This window comes from Chelonia mydas, chromosome 14, assembly GCF_015237465.2.
Source record: "Chelonia mydas isolate rCheMyd1 chromosome 14, rCheMyd1.pri.v2, whole genome shotgun sequence".
Lineage (NCBI taxonomy): Eukaryota > Metazoa > Chordata > Testudines > Cheloniidae > Chelonia > Chelonia mydas.
In genome coordinates, this window is record NC_051254.2 from 1,968,209 (window position 1) to 1,984,973 (window position 16,765).

Genomic DNA, 16,765 nt, shown 5'->3' on the forward strand with positions numbered 1-16,765 from the left:
CTCCATTTAGCAGGAGAGCCAGATTCAGCTGGAGGCCACAGGTGGCATAGAGACTAAAACGTCCACGCAACACACATACGAATTGGGCTATTTCATCCCCTCTACACCTGTGGGATTCAATGTCACATCAGACTGAGCACTCCAGGAGCTGGGACTTCTCACACGGCTTGCCCTCTGGCCTCAGCCAGCCCTTACTGTCACCTGAATTGGCCTTGTCCCATCCACTCACAATGCTCTCTGTTCTGCCAAGCTGTGTGCACTGTGGAGTTCTAAAGCTGTACAAAACGTTGTAAAGAGCAGGGATGGTGCCAGCAGCACAGCATACCAGAGCACCACGCCTACAGACGCTGGGTGTTGTTTACCATTAGTGAAATGGGACTGAGCCATTACGAATGCAGGAGAGCTGCACAATTACACGTTTCAGCCCATGTAATACGCAAGTCCCTGCACCCCTCACGATCCACCACCCATACTGCCTGCAAACACGGTAACCTGAGCACCTCTGCCAGGGCAACACCTCCCATCACTACAGAATTCACATCTTGCACTGAAAGAGTTTATGGGTGTTCCATGAATTCAACCATAATGGTAGCCAGAGCTAATGAACACCTTGACCCGGGAGTCGAGTTAATCCAGGATATGGTTATTACAGTACCTGGTAAACAAGAAGCAGCCCAAGTTAGCATCTCAGTAATAGTCTCCTTATTACTCTGAGTATTCTTGGGTTTTTCACTATTTCAGTATAAGAAGAGAAACTGTCAGCAATGGTCAAGTTGTGGACAACATGCAGTAAAGGGACACCTGAAGATTCAATCTGTTAATGAGACCAGCAGGTAACATCAGGCATGGAAATGATCTTGGGCAGGTAACACACACTGCTTGTTTAATTATGCTCCTACACACAGATGTCACTTAAGTGCATGGGGGGTGTGTGTGTGTGGTGGTGGTGTTGTTTTTTTAAAATCAGCTCTTTGCACGTGCTGGAAAATTCCATCAGAGTTTGAACCAAACGACCCCGAATGATTTCCACTGCTGAATGGCCTTTTAATGGTGGAAAGGGGAAACTATAATTTAAAACTATTATCTACTTTGTATTTTCCCATTACCTTTCATTGGCTGGGAACAACAATTCCTGCAGCAAAACCTGCTCTGGGTCTTTTGGTAGGTGTGTCCGGTGATCGCTTCAGGTTACTGTGTTAGGGAGTAAATCAGGCTTTTCCTTTGTTGTGCCCAAGTGGCAGGTATCTGGAGCTCCTGCCCACGCTACTCAGTCACTAGCAGCTCAGAACACCAGCTGACATCCCCACGCTTTTTGAACATTGGCTAAAACTGTACATGGCATAAGTGCCCAGCTACGGTTCATGTCATTCATAGAGTGCTGTACTAGGAAATGCAGGCAGCAGGTGGTGCTCTATTCCTATTCCCTCAATAGGAAACAGCAGTCTTGTTAGTGCTGGGTCTTACTCTCCACTAGCTCTGGGGAAGCTGGTGGGCTGGCAGATGGCTCCCTGGCACTAGTCTGCATACGTCATTTACTGAAGTTAAGTCAGTCTCCACCACTTGCAGCTAAATGAACATGCCAGTGTGGTCTCCTGAAATCACAGCTGAAGGGCAAGGCACATGGTGCTTGTCTGACACAGCCTGCCACCCACGTTAACGCTGGCCCTGCACCCAAGTCCCTCTTCTGAGCAGTTGGGGGATCAGTCCAGACCACAGCGGTGAACTGCCTAGCCCTACCAGACTCTGCAGTGCCTCTCAGGGAAGTGTCAGCATCAGGTCTGACCGCACCCCATCCACAGAAGCCAGAGTTGAATCTTTACTATTTCTTTGAAGCTTCTGGGAAGCTTTGGAGAACTCCCTGCTTCACAGCAGAGCAGCCCACCAGCCTCTGCCTGAGGAGACGAAACCTTATATATAAAATGAGGGCAACAGCCGAGCGCACACAACAAGTTTTTTGCATATTACATAGAGACTGAAACTTGGAATTGTGCAGCTCTCCTGCGTTCATAAGGGCAGTGGGCCTCGTAAGCGGTCCTAGTTGGGATAACTAGTGTACAACACTAGCTTGGGCTTTGGAGGCAGTTCAGGCAGGTGAGCAACAAGTGTGGCCGAATATTCCCAGCTGCTTCAGCACAGCCAAGCCTTCCCATCAGGGGTATAGCCTGCTTAGGGTTTAGTCCTCTCCCTTCCCTTACAAAGGCAGCCAAACACTGGACATTTACTGGCTATGTAGAAGGTTCTAAACTGCATCCCTGCTTCCCACTGACTTCAGTTGCCCCAAGCAGGATTCAAACAGGATCTCTGCAGCAAATGCAATGGAAAGAATTGCTTGTCATGTGGGTGTGTAGCTGCTGCAGCCCCACAGGGACCCAGCCTGGAGAACAGGGAGTTTGTCACGCATCTGTCAATATTGATCACAAAATAAATTAACTTAGGGAAAAACCCACACACAACAGGCAAAGCCTAGAAATCAAAATGGTCTCCCTGTTCCGCACCTTGCCAGACCACTTACCAGCCCAGCTCAGAGACACAGCAGAGACCGTGTGCTACAATGGAGGGGAAGAGATAGCAACTGGGAAAAGACTCAAAAGCCTACAGACCACGGTACGTAAGTAGTGATGTGCTTGGAAGGCGGGAGTGACAGTGTCCAGTGCAGCCCCATGTAACCTGTCCCCACATTGGGACTCTCTTTACACTCCCAGGGTAGCCACTCTCCCATGTCTCTTTGGCTCACATTTCTACAGAGGCCACACTGTAACCCCCAGGACGTACTTTTGAAAGTCCAGTGGATCTTTTAAGGAACTCCCAGGTTTCCCGCTCCATCCCAGTATCTGCAGTTGACACACAGATTTTGGAGAGTGGGACTGGAGAAACTTGCTCCTCACTCAAAAACGGAATTGAAAACTGACGGCAAAGACAGAGCTGAGCGTGGGCTGCTGCACTGCGGTTTGTTTCACTTTTCACTCTGAAGAAACAGAGTGCCTCACGTGCACCAGCTGGTGTGCAGCCCAGTGACGACAGGGATATGGACATAAAACACTTGGGGGGTCAGAAGCACAGGAGCCTACCTGGAAACCTGCAGATACCTGAGGCCAGACACTGGAAACAGATCTTTAAAAACCAATGTCTCTAGTCTGCACCTATCAGAATGAGGAAGAAGTTTTGCTGAAGAATGTGATGGACAAAGAAGTGAACCCTTGGAAAGATGACCGTGACATACTCAGAATACGGACAAGCCGTGCTTGCGAGACCTACAGCAGAGTGGTTTCAGGACAGATGGAAGATCACCCAAGTTTGCCTTCGCATACTTTATAAAAGAAAAATCTCTGGGTCACTGGTCCCACAACACTGACCAATGAAATACCTACCCCACAATCCCAAAAGTTTGCAATTTTATTTTTTGGCAGATATATTCAAAGTGATCATCATGGATTTAAACAGAAGCCACTGAGTTGTGTGTTTTGGTTGAAGCAAGGCATGTAAGTTCAGGACGGAGGGATGTCAGAGTGAGGTCTCGCCAGGGCTCCGCTCTCACTACTCTTCCCACAAATGCTGCTGGTTGCCCTTGGTTCTCTTTAGTATTCTGGTTTCCTAGCAGTGAGAAAGTTCTTGGCTGCTAGTGATCCTGATCCAACGGGCAGAGGCTTGGGAATCTATAAATACTTCATATTTTGCACATAAAACCAAACCCAACAAAGAGAGACACGGACACTGTTCCTGGTTTGTTAAGTTTCATTCAGGTTCCAGGACCCAGTGCAATGGAATTTGCTCCCTGTTGTGAAGTGTCTCCATTCTCCTCCCATCTGCCTTCTCAGGAGTCTTGGTAAACTTCCACTTCATTTTTTCCTTCAGTGTACTCAACCTCACCTTTCCAAACGAGCCCATTTCTCCCACTGCCAACCCACCTTCAGTGGAAGCTATTTGCGGAAAGCGAAGACCTCCCGTGTTTTCGGTCCCCTCTTGCCTTCAGTTCCTGGTTTGGGAGAAGGCACTTCCACCATCCCCCCGTAAGGGCAGCTCTCAGATTCAGGGTGGTGTCCAGAACACTCCACAGCAGGGATGTAGCCACTGTCCCACATGCCAGTCCCACACAGCTTACACAGGTCATGCAGGCTACAGGGGATCCGGGGTAACAGGCGAAACTGATAAAGCAAACTCCTAGCCTGGCGTGGGAGAGAAGGATATAACCCGTTAGAAATACAGCCAGAGCTTGGGCTGCCCAATGGCCCAGCCTGTGTAACTCTCACATAAAGCTACACTGGAAGTGTTAAATATTTTCAAGATCTACAATAACCCAGCCATGAGAGGAACGCAAATCCTAGGCTCATGCATGAAAGCTAAACGTGGCTTAGGGAGAGTTTCCAGCCTGGGAATTCAGGATTCGTCAGCAGCACCAGGCTCCTGGCCCTGGATGCTGAAATACTGTCGTTAACCACAGAACTGGTCCAGCCTGGGCTGCAGTTCAAGACTCCCTCAGACTGCCTGCTACCATGCCTCAGACCTGTTCTGAGGGATGCGAAGATAAGAGGGAATTTCAGTCTCCCCATCTTATTTACTCCCCAGCCTTTCCGCTGAAGCTGCCAACAGCAAGCGGGGGGGGGGGGGGCAGGATGGATGCATGGGAGGGAGGGTAATTAGTCCCAACTGTGTTGCTGTTTACTGATCACTAGGAACTGACCTGACCCCATCACCACATTTCACATCCTCCCTCCCTCCCCCGCCCCCCCAGTGTCATGTGATCTACAGTCACTTCTGGCTGAGCTAGACTGGGAGCCAGGACACCAAGATGAACAGCAGGGGCCCCCTTTTCTACATCCGAGAGTGTGTGTTAATTACACTCTCTTGCACAGGGCTGGTGCCTCGCAGACCCCCTGAAACGATCAATGGACTCCCAAACAAGTCAGCCTAAGGATGGACTCCAAGCTAACCCCACCATCCCACCCTCAACGTCTGCAAGTAGTGCAGGGTGAGCGGAAGGATACGAGGGAACGGGAGAGAGCTGTAGTGTCAACCACTGGTGCTCCTGAAAGGCTGACGCGTCTCTGTGGCTACTGGTTCAGCTGACGTCAGCACGTTGGCATTTACCTTCCTGAGTACAAGTTCCCCATTCATGTGCATGGCCAGATTACCGAAATGCAGCAGCATCTGGTCAGTGGCCAGCTGCTGCTCAATGACGTCATCTCCGTAAATCACCACGATGGCCACACAGATAAAGAGGTGGAAATAGTCCGTCTGCAAGGAGAAAGCAGGAGTTGGGGATTACAGGAGGGGAAGGCGGAGAACTGGCTAGACTAGAGCTCCCGCTAGCTCCACACGGAGAGATTCCTCTTTCTGAAAGGAGCACCGTTTGCTCTCACGCTTGCTCCAGTTCCAGCTGTGGCACATCCAAATGGGGGAGCAGTAAGAGGATCCTGCACTGTAACTGAGTCACTCACATCTGCTACCTTCCAAGGACAGAGGTGAAGTTTGGACCACGCTTTTCAGAAGTGCCCAGCTGGACATACCATCCAGGGGCCTGATCGTCAGAGGAGGGGTGCTCTGCCCATTCTGATGAGTCAGGCCCCTTTGCAGTGTCTCGAGTTAAGCGCCTGGAAGTTCAGGCATCCAAAATCACAAGTCGTTTGTACAAGTTTGGGCCTTAATGCTTGCTTATTTTCTGCACAGAAGGAAAGGGGAAGAATGCATCATGCACCACTGAGAGGTAATACAGGGGTGACAGTCACATGACCGCACCAGCCAACCAACACCCAACAAGCTCCACAGTCCTGATGCTAAGAGTGAGTCTTGTAAAGTTGTCACCACTCTGTCCAAAAGGAACCGTCCCCTTAGGCAGATACTCCCCTCCCTCTCACACACATGCTCTGCTCCTCCCTCCTGCAGGTAAATACAGAAATGAACACCCCATAATGCAGCCTGCTGAAGAAACCAGTCCAGCTGTCCGTGTCCTCTCGCTCCCAGGAGTGGGACAGAGAGGAGCTCAGTTTCATGCTCTCCCTGCCACTTGGTCCTCTGGCTAGTCTCGCAGCAAACCTGGAAACCAGCCTTTGCGAGTCCTCAGAGCCGCAGTTCAGGACTTGAGGAAAGCAGTCTGCAGCTGAACTTTCAGTGAATCACTGACTCTTCAAACTGATCAGTTGGGACAGCAGCAAGATCAGCCCACGAACGCAGTAATGAGCCAATCAGTGTGCAATTTGCTTTAATTTAAGTTACCTTTGAGGCAAGTGGCAGGGGATCAACCCAACAGATTGTCAAGACTGGAAAATCATGCTTTAAGTGCCTCACAGGCAGATGGGGGGGAGTGGAAGGGAGGCTGCATACCTGCAGCCACAGCTACACAGCGTATGGCACGCCAGCAGTGAAAAGCAGCAGTACTCAGCAAAGGGAACACTCCCGCCCCATCATGTCCTGCACCCGTCGTCTGGGCTCTAACCTGATAATGAGCCCAGCATGCTTCCCACATGCGCAAAGCCTCAGCATCCGGAAACTCGCGTTTAAAACAGAGGAGGATCCACCGATGACAGAAAAGCATCTGCAAGCCATCCTCCCCCAGGGAGACGAGGTGCTGATAGAAGCGCAGGTGCATGAGTCGCAACAGCTCTCGCAGGTACATCTGAAAACACAGGCTGTCACTCAGCGGAGCCACTACCTGGACACTCCCCGGCACCCCCACCCCCGGAGCACAGCAGCAGCTTGCTCCTTCCCACTGGGAGTCACTCAACACTGCACTCTGGAAGTGGGCCCCATCCTTTCCCCTCCACGTCTGTATTCGGGACATGGCCTGTGCTGTTACAGGCCAGACTCAGTTATGCTGCCAGTGGAGACAGGGCCTTGAGGCCACCGTGGAAGTTTAGGAAGGAAGAGCCGAGAGAGAAGAAAATCTCCATGACAGGTTTTATCTTAATGATGCTAATGAAAAGGAAGCCTGGGAGCTGGGCTGAGGCAGGGAGCTTGGAGCTGGAAACCCAGGAAGGAGGGGCTGGTTTTGGTAGCTTCTTTTAGCCGAGACTAAACGCTGGGAAAGTTACTTTGCAAAATTAACGCATTCAGCACGTTAGCGATGCCTGGAGCTGTACAGTAACGAGTCTCATGTCCCCAGTCACTTCCAGAGAAGTTTGGCGCAGTGAGATGGAAGCTGAATGGAGCCATGGTGACCAGGACGTCACTTCTTGGGTTTGGGAGAAAAATGGTGCGACTGCCCAGGATGATAACCAGAAAGGATTCAGCATTCCCTCTGCAGTCTGAGAAGTCAGAAGTGTCCAGAGGCTCTCGTTTTCAAAAGGAACCATTATGCAGATTAGGCCCAATACTTAGATTTTTGTTTAAAAAAAAAAAAAGGGGGGGGGGGCGCATTTATACAACCTTCAAGTTAAAAGAAACGTTTTCCTGGCAGATTTAAAACAAGTTACCAGTGAGAAAGTTTGCGATTTGTACTGAATCTTTCTTCTGCCATGTTTGAAACCTATAATTCCTTATGGGTAAAGGAATGGTGTCCCGAGCCTCTGTTTGTCAGAGTGTGGAGCTGGATGGCAGGAGAGAGATCACTAGATCATTACCTGTTAGGTTCACTCCCTCTGGGACACCTGGCATTGGCCACTGTCGGTAGACAGGATACTGGGCTGGATGGACCTTTGGCCTGACCCAGTATGGCCGTTCTTATGTTCTTACCTGAATGCTTCAGAATTATGCTACCATCCCGGAACCAGGAAGTGAAGCTGACTGGTGGGTTTCCATTGTCCAAGCTGAGTGAAGTGCAAAGGGTAAGCGACCAGTAGCCCCAGAGCAGAGTATGTTAGAGTGTAAAAGATAAATTGAGTAAGAACCATTTACGGTTTACAGGGAATCTGCGATTAAAAATTTTTTTTTTTTTAATCTGACAATGTCCTGTTAATAGCTAACTCAGCTAACTGAGTCACTAACTCAGCTCAGTTCACCCAGGGCGCCTGTCACCCTCAGTGCATTTGCTCTCCCTGGACTATGGCTTGGCAAGCTGGGAGCCACAGTCGCTGCCTTGCAAATGGTTTTGTGTATTTGTTTTATGGCATTTTTTGAGGAGGCTCGGGGGTGTTAAGGAAGGGAACAGAGAGCCCACTGCTCAGAGCTCACCAGTTGTTTCTCCATATCTTCATCCCGGGGGGAACTGATGAAGATAGTGTTCTGCATCAAACCCACGAAGCACCAGAAAGTGTCCGACTCATCCAAGACTTCTGCCAGAATGGGGGCAACCAGGTCGGACATCCCCTGGGAGTAGCCAATGGTAGGGTTATACACTGCATAGTTCAGCAAGATTCTCCTAGAGGAGACATTCAATAGGAGACGGTGAGATCCAGGGGGTGCCAGTAACAGCTGACCTCAGTCACGCCCACGCCCACGCCCCCCCTCAAATACAGAGTCAGACAGGACGCAAAAGATCAATAAATCTCTTGCCATTTAAGGACACAACTGGAATCTGGAAAACAAGTGACCCTTTGAGCAGCTCCACAAGACATGGCATCCCATACAGATGCATCTAATGGTGTCTGGGGCTTGCTTTTCTAGTGAAAGCACCATGTCTAAGGCACTGACCTAGGGGATTAGGTTATCTTGGGCTGGTTCAGAAGAGGTCTCTGGTTAGCTGACAGGGATTCTGAATGGCACACGGTAATTGGAGATCAGAATCTAGGCAGAACTCATTGAGTCCCCATTTCCCAAGCTGGGGGCTGGCTTCATTAGAGAAGTGGGACAGAGGAGAGGCACATTCAGGATGGGGAAAGCAACACGAGGTGGCTCAGCTGTGAAAGCACTCATGGCCTGGCTCCAAGAAAACTCCAGCGGACAGAGACCCCTTGCCCCACGCAGCTGTGGGGTGACAGAGAACGGGAGCACACGTGAGGGCATATGTGTGTAGCAACAATGTAAGAGAGAGAAAGGAAGAGAGAGAAGGTCAGAACAGGAGCTGAAGTCGTAAAGAACAGAGGAGCCCGAGGGGCAAGGTGCCCCCATGTCCATCTGCGATGCTCAGATCCACTGTGTTCAGCCACAAAGCCAACTAGTTACTAAGCACACTCAAAAGCCAGGGTGTGGCATACACAAGGCCACATGCCCACGCTCAGGTACTAGAGTGCTCGGCCTTCCACTGGTCAGTGAGAAGCTGGGCACTGCATACAACCTGCCACCCACAACAATCCAATCTCCTGTTACACTCCAGCAGCAGCAACTCAATTCCCAGGCTGCCTTCACCTTTCAGCTCCCACCTCTTGGCTTCTCTGTCCAAATGGGTGTAGGCAGGGTCAATACAGCCAGAAAGAGGTGAAGAGGGTAGGGGAACTAGGGACGGGGCTGAATGGGGCCCCATGTCCACCACTGGATGTAGGCTGCCCTACGCGTGGTATCCCTTAGCACCCCCAAGGCGGGTGCTCTCCCTAGGCTACAGCGCTCCTTACAGAGTTTTCTCTATATTCAGTAAGATTCCTTGCTTAGGGTAAGGGGGAAAGACATTGTCCAGCTTAAAGCAGCATCACCTCATGGTTTCCACATTTGGGTTGTCCTCGCCGCGGAAGAACTGATTGCTGCGGTCAGTCCTCACCACGTCTTTGTCAACCGTGAACTGCACGTTACGCCAAAACTCTTTGTGTTCATCTGGAGTCATCGAAAGCCTGAAAATTAAGCAGTGACTGAGTGCACCAGATAGCCACAAGTGAACAAGGAACAAAGGGCCCAATCAGGAAAGACTCTGGGCATTACGTTGCGGGCAGAGACCAGTCCCTCCCTCTCCAGACATCTCTCACCACTCCCAAATCTGCCTGGAGCAGCTGCTCATTTGAGCAATACCCAGGCGATTACAACTGCCGCTTTGGGCAAGCCTGCTTCAAAGAATTCGAATGACCTGACATGAACGAGATGGCACCAGCTTCATGTGCTCAGAAAGTCAGCCATGGCAGAGAAGGTCCCTTTACCCATCACTCTTAGTCCCGCCTCCCTAGCAGGTGCCCCTTGAGGGCCGCAGGGCAGGGCTGTCAGTCAGTATTGGTACATTTTTGATCAGGATCAGAGAGAGGAGATGAGGAGAGTAGGGTGGGGCCTCTCCCTGGTCACCTCTTCTGCTGGATCTCAAAGTATTCCCTCCTCTTCTGCACCCTCAGCGCCTCCCTCTCCTCTGACGTGGACTCGTGGCTGTAATACCTCAGCATGAAGGGCCAGACCTCACCTCGGATAGACACATCAATCCCACCAAAGAAAATGGCCTGGAGGAAGGTGCAAAAGTGGCAATAAATACAATTTTTTAAATTTCCAAACAGTGCATCGAGAAACCACCAGCCCTTGCACTGAGGAGAGCAGCAAAGCCGCCAGACAAGTGATGCCTTGATTCAAACTCCTGCAATTTGCACATGTTTAGAGGGAAAGGCCTTCTATTCCCACACGAGACACAAATCGGGCTCATTTCAATGTCAATACCCCACCCCCAGAGCAGCTCTACGATTAACATGTCGCTCTCATGTCACGGCTTAATCCCCAATCCTGGGGACGCTGCATTTCTCTGCACACTTTTCTCTAAGGAGTTGGACACAGTACTCCCCCAAACCCTTGAATTATTTTACACAGGAGCCTTGATTGCTTTCTTTGGTTTGTTCACACTGCATTTTACAAGCATGTCTGGGATTGGACACTAGTCCACTTATTCCAGCAGGCAGAAGGCAGAGGCAGGACAGCAAACCCTCTCTGCTCAGAAAGATGTTCCATTATTTTGCCTGTAGCTGACCTGATTGCAGTCCCAGCGAGACCTCCAACCAAGCAGTATAAATAATAGTCTCACAGTATAAAAAGACAACCAGTGCCTGCCACAGCAGGAAGCAAACTGCTTCAGCTTCTACCTGGGGCCTTTTCCTCGAAGAAAAGAGCAAGCAGACCAAGGCAGCAGCTGCCAAACCCCTCACCTTGCGCAGCTTGTACTCCTCTTCCACCTGTCCGGATTCATTCAGGTGATTGAGCCAGGCAGTGACATCAAGACGCTTGTACGTGTTCTCCTCTGGATGTGTCTCAGAGGACGGCAGCTTGGGGCGGCGGATTGAGAACTGCATACATGTCTTCTCATCAGTAAGCTGCTGAATGGGAGACAGAAGAGCAGCGAAGTTCCTAAACCAACTGCTTTTAAAGCAGGAGACCCAGTTAGCACAGTTCCCTTAGGATTAACAGCCAAGACCCGACGTTCAGGAGGGAGGGGAAGGTTTCTGTAGAACACCAGCCATTAAAACAGCAAGAGTAATTGGAGCCATTAAAAATCAGAGAGCCACAAAACAGCTTCACTTAGAAAAACAGTTTCTTTCCACTCCTCCCCCAACCGTATCCCAAATTAATGCTGCTTACAGCAAAACTTCACTCTGCCAGGAATGGCTGCGATAAATTCCATATGATTGGCCAGACAAAGGACTGCTGTTAGGCAAGCCAGGCTCTCGCTAAGGGCACTCATGGTCCCAGTGCAAAACTGCAGCTGACATTTAATGTAAAAATCAAAGGTTGCTCACTGCAAAAGTGAGCCCATGTTACTGTAATAAGGAAAGCAGCAGGGGGCTCAGTGAGAAGGAAGGAATTTAAAAAATCACTTTCTAATAAGCACATACACTATCTTAAACAGCTAATTAAAGAGCTCTTATCACATCTGTATGTAGATTGAGCAAAATATGGCAAGGTGACTTGTCAAAACATTATTTTTCAAATGCAATGTGCCAGGCTTCACAAAATGGATGGGAGACGCAGAGAACTGCAGATTGAATATTGCTGATTTCCCAGCCATCTAGTGGCCTAACACCACCAGCCCCTCTAGCTATGGCATCAAGCAAAGCAGACACCTGAACAGGCCTTTTGGATAATCATCCCCCTCTCCACAGGAGCAGCAGGAATGGGAGAGAACAGACAGGTGCATCAGAGAGTGGCGATTTGGTCTGCACTTGCATCTCCTAAAATTGTCCAAGTATACCAGAAAGCAACAATGGGTTTGTTGCATTAATACACCACTTTAATCAGCCCTAGCCCACCCCTGCCTAAAAACACAGGTCTCACAGATAGACCCTGCATCTTTTGGGACATCTGTGCCTCACCAGGCCTTGCTCAGTTACCTGGTCTTTGAGATGGGTCTCCGTGCAGTATTTCCATTGCTGAAACACATCAGACAGTTTATCCAGGCCACCATGGTGAAAGTGGAAGATCTTGTATTGACTCTCCCTGCTAGCAACAACCAGCTGCCCACTGGTGCATGCCTCATCACTGAAGAGCAATCAAAGGGGGAGAACAATGCACATTTAAGAGCTGGTTTTATGCCCTAGGAGAACTTGGGGTGAGGGTGGACAGCAGGCTAGACTAGAAAACAACGCAGAGAAATGAGAGAGAGAAGAGCACAAACACCCAGCTGCCTCTTCCTGACGGAGGCAGAATGTTTCTGAAGCACAGGGAATGAGGTTTCATGTGGCCCCAGTGACAGTAGGGGATGTTCTGTGCCCTCGCCCCTTAAAGAGTGACTCTGTCTATGCCTGATAGCATTGCTCCCAACCCTTCCCCTTCCAGTTCAAAACACTTTGACTACATGAAGGAACTAAATTCCTGCCAGGTGCTAAGGGACAGAACCCAGTCTAGCAACACTCAGACAGTATGCACAGAACTGCTTCCTAGGGATAGGGGATCTCTGGTTGCAAATGACACCCTCTGAGGGCCCAACACAAAAGGCTTTGGGAGAGGAAAGCCACGCATTTATAATTAGGAAGAAGACAGAAGAGGGAAGAGAAGTGAGAGCACAGAGGAGATGGGGGAGGGGAGGTACTGAAGAGACAGCTGTTCCCTCACTCTCAAGCTATTCTTGATCTTCTGTATACACGTAACACCAGCACTGTGCACCTTCAAAGATTTCCTAAAGGGCCAGAAAGGATTCTGCATGGAGGTAAGCTAGTTCAGCAGGCTGCCACTTGGATTCAGATGGAGAACACTACTGGAGAAAGGCTCCAGAAGAAACAACTGGTCTCCAGACAACCTAGCTCCCACTGCCCTGACAAGTCACACACACACACACACGTCACTGTGATGGGTGGAGGCAACAACAAGGACAGAAGATGTAGAACTACATTTCTTACCTAAAGAAAAGGCGAAGGGACCTCATTTGACCAAGGTCCACTCTGAAGACCCCACAGATCTGCTCTAGGGCAAACACCTTTTGCTGTTCGTCCCATCTGGTGTTCTGAGCTTGCCTGTTGTTCTCCTGGAATTGGGCACTGGTGTCAAGGCTGGAAGTGGAGCTGTTTGAGCAGGTCATGTGATTGTCACATGTCTCCCTACACAACAGAGAGGGGCAAACCCAGCAGTATGTTAACCAGAGATCTAGGTTCTGCAATCACTCGACAGTAACTTTAGTCTCTCCTGGCGGACAAATGGCTTTTGCTAACAGAGCTACAAAGTCAGAACACTATGCAGTGCTGAGAAGTCACTAAATGTTACCCCAGACAGAATGGATTTTAAAGTGCATCATCCAGAAGATCACTTCCAGCAGAGCCACCCTACTTGCAGCCAGTGCTCAAAGAGCATGTAGGCTTTGGGAAGGTGGTGGAGACTGTCCACATCTCCCAGAAATACAGCAGTATTGAATGGCAAAATTAAGACAGAGGCTTAACCCTTTGAGATAGAGGCAGTTCAAACCCTTGGAGGGAAATCCTGCCTGTTCTCTGCAGAGAGGCAGATGTCTATCGTAGTGTGATAGGTGCAGTTTGGAGAGCCAATCCAGGGGCACTTGCCTCCCCTCCCCATCATGTGTCATAGAACTCAGATCTGCAGGTGCCCCTCATACCGCTGTGCATGGCGGCTGATGGCTCCCCGTTTTTCCATCCCGGGTAACAGGAGCAAAGATGCTTGGCAGGTGACTGCAGCAGCTGCGCTAGCACAGAGCGGATAAGGTATGAGGGGGAAGGTCTTTTTGCCCCACAGGCCTAGAGAATTCTTCAGCACAGTGTCCAGCTGCTCAGGGCCCTGACCAGGACAGGATCTGTGGGCACACTGAGAAGGCATCAGTGACTGGAGACCTCATTTGTTATGTTTTTTCTGTAGCCAGAATGATGAAGAAAAAAAAAAGTAACAAATGCATACACCTCTGGGGCAGTGCCTCCCTTGCGAGGGCGTATTTCCTGATACCCACTTACAAGGGGGTCCACCAAGCCTAGTTTCATGTACGCAGACTTTGGAAAATGGGTTCCACGTCCATGCTTGAAACTTTGCCTAGTGAAGTGGTAAATTATAGACAAGCCCTTTAACCCAATACCTAGTAGAGAAAGTGAGTCAGACAATGCTTTCCCACAAGGGAAGAGGCGAGCTGGGTCAACAATACATTTGGCCTAAAGGAGAGCCTGGGTTTAGATTAACCCTCCCCCCCTCCAACCATGCCTAGCCCCAAAGAAAAACATCACTACTCTGGGAATTAAGTGAATCTGAAGCCGTGACCCCTTCGCTCTTAAAAAGGCCAATACATCTGAACAGGCTTTGAGGGAGCCCTGAATGGGTTCCACTGTGAAATCACGGTGTGCGAACCAAGGCAAGTGGCAGGTATAAAGCCAACCCCCTGCCATGCCACTTAATCCAACGTTTTCTAATCCGCTTCTCTAACAATGTAGGAGCCCGTTCGGCATGCAGTGGGGACAGATTAGTCATCAGAAATGAAACAGACCTGACTTCATACTTTTGCTCGTTGGGAACAGTGGTCAGAGGAAGGACTCCAGAACTCTGATGGGCACACTGTTCTGGAAACGCTAAAACAGCTGTCACAAAACTCTCTCACTGAAACAGAGCCACAAGATGGTGTTTCCACAATATTTTAAAATTCATTCAGACTCGGTTGGCAGGGAGTAGTAACTAGGTTAAAACCTGCACAAAGGTCACCCTTAGGCTCATAACATCTGGAACAGATGCAAAAAGCTTTGTATAATCTTAACACGCTTATGCAGATTCAGTTCACACTGATCTCTGCAAATGTTTAAAATAAATAATTACTTTCTTTACTGTGATTTCTTAAGTTTATGTCAAAATAAACATACATAGACACACAAGGACAAATATGTGAGCATGTGGGGACACAGCAGACTGTCAGTCTCTCACTTACTAGGTAAATCCACATTGTCTTTGGTAGAGAGACTTCATAAGATGTCACAGCAAAGTGCTCAAGTGCCAACGTGGATTTTCTGAAACCTTGTTCCATGAGCTTTCCATTGATCTGTTTGCTTTCAAAACATAAATTTCCCCACACTGAACTGCGCTAAATGCTATTTAGTAGCTAATTAACGTTCTGTGCTGGAAACCTCCTGTAATTGCACTTCTTTCACCTTTTTAGCCTTTGTTCTCGAGGGAGCTGAAGCTGTCCTATGGCATTTGTTCTGCTCAGTCCTAGCTTACAAGCGTAAGTTCTTTCCTGACCAGCGAGACTGCCAATCACAGCTGCAGAGGTCGTCACAGACCAAGTTGGAGCACCATACTACTGACAAACAGGCTTTGCTTAGCTCAGCGTAAAGCGAAAATACATTATGAAAAATAATTTTACCCACTGAAACTCAATTTTACCCGTTGAAACAATACTTTTAAAAGCTGTGTTATTATTAAACACGGTCAGAGGATGAGCTGTTTGTATTTTGACTGCACTGGCATCGGCTCCTCACTAAACAGGGAGAGAAACAGAGAATGACGCCTTGCAACTAGCACTTGTGTAAGTGGCGATCACTTCATCTGCACAGAGCACAGGAGAAGGCAGCAGCTTTTACAGTCTCCCTTCCCTTTCCTCTGCCCACGAGACACTACGGCTACGTCTACACTGGCAACTGAGCAACAAAACTTTTGTCGTTCAGAGGTGCTTACGCCCCCCGAAAGACAAAAGTTTTGTCGTGGCAAGTGTCAGTGTGAACAGTGCGTTGTCTGCAGGAGCGCTCTCCTGTTGACAACACAAACGCTGCTCGTTGGGGGTGGAAGTATTTTGTTGGCAAAAGTGCCGACAAACAGCGGCTACGTTGCCCGACTTTTAGCGACATGGCCATGTAGTATAGACAAAGCCTAGCAGTAAGATCATGGATGGGCTTTTGCCTTAGCGTTGAATGCCATGAACACAAGCATGACAAAGCGTGTCAGTACAGTGCACCAAAAAGGACTAAAGGAAACCTGACTGTTCCACTCTGCCTTTTGATCAGCATAATATGTTTGTTCTGGAGGAGCAAAGATCAAATAATTTGGTTTGGTCTAACTGCCCATTTCTCTCCAGTAGCTTTTCCTCTCTGAACACACAGAATGCCCAGAGCTCGGAAGAACACACACTGCAGCCAGTGCATCATCACCAAGAATCTTTTTATGTAAAAGCAAATCTGCAAGGCTGAGAAAGCAGCTCCCTCCACACAGTACAAGGGTGCTCCTTTCCTGCCCAAGCTCAATATAAACAGTTGAGCAAGAGGGCTAACTACACTGGAGACTTTGTTGCCTACTAATTCCTACCGTGATGAAACAGTAGTGACCTGGAGGGAAGGAGTGGTTTTGGCTGGCAATAAGGGCATTATAAGACCAGCCAGGGCTATCTTCAAGAGGGCTCCTAGCTACTATACAATAAAAGGAAGGAGAACAAAAATTGACAATTCTTGAGTTAATGGTTTTGAATTTAAATGGGAAGGAAAAACCATCAGGAGTTTGTAGTGGATCCAATCAAATTGCAGAATTTAATATACACATACACACTCTTAAACACATGTAATCTTTTCCAGAGATCAGACTGATAAACAGGCGACGTCTG

General features: G+C 49.1%; 1 protein-coding gene across 12 annotated transcripts in view; it reads right to left on the reverse strand.

The window, feature by feature from the left end:
* Positions 1 to 3,380: 3,380 nt before the first annotated feature.
* Positions 3,381 to 16,765, reverse strand: part of TBC1D16 (TBC1 domain family member 16) — a 38,572-nt gene continuing 25,187 nt past the window's right edge. For 5 of the 12 annotated variants that reach the window (XM_037914507.2, XM_037914508.2, XM_037914505.2 and 2 more), the window contains exons 4-12: positions 13,095 to 13,292; positions 12,090 to 12,237; positions 10,911 to 11,078; positions 10,072 to 10,220; positions 9,498 to 9,632; positions 8,104 to 8,290; positions 6,431 to 6,610; positions 5,086 to 5,232; positions 3,381 to 4,163 (exon numbers count right to left, since the gene is read on the reverse strand). In XM_037914507.2, the coding sequence (XP_037770435.1) occupies positions 3,918 to 4,163; positions 5,086 to 5,232; positions 6,431 to 6,610; positions 8,104 to 8,290; positions 9,498 to 9,632; positions 10,072 to 10,220; positions 10,911 to 11,078; positions 12,090 to 12,237; positions 13,095 to 13,292 (1,558 nt within the window). In that variant the 3' untranslated portion in view covers positions 3,381 to 3,917. The remainder of the gene's footprint in view (positions 4,164 to 5,085; positions 5,233 to 6,430; positions 6,611 to 8,103; positions 8,291 to 9,497; positions 9,633 to 10,071; positions 10,221 to 10,910; positions 11,079 to 12,089; positions 12,238 to 13,094; positions 13,293 to 16,765) is intronic. The other 7 variants (XM_043528596.1, XM_043528597.1, XM_037914512.2 and 4 more) reach the window with 2 other exon arrangements.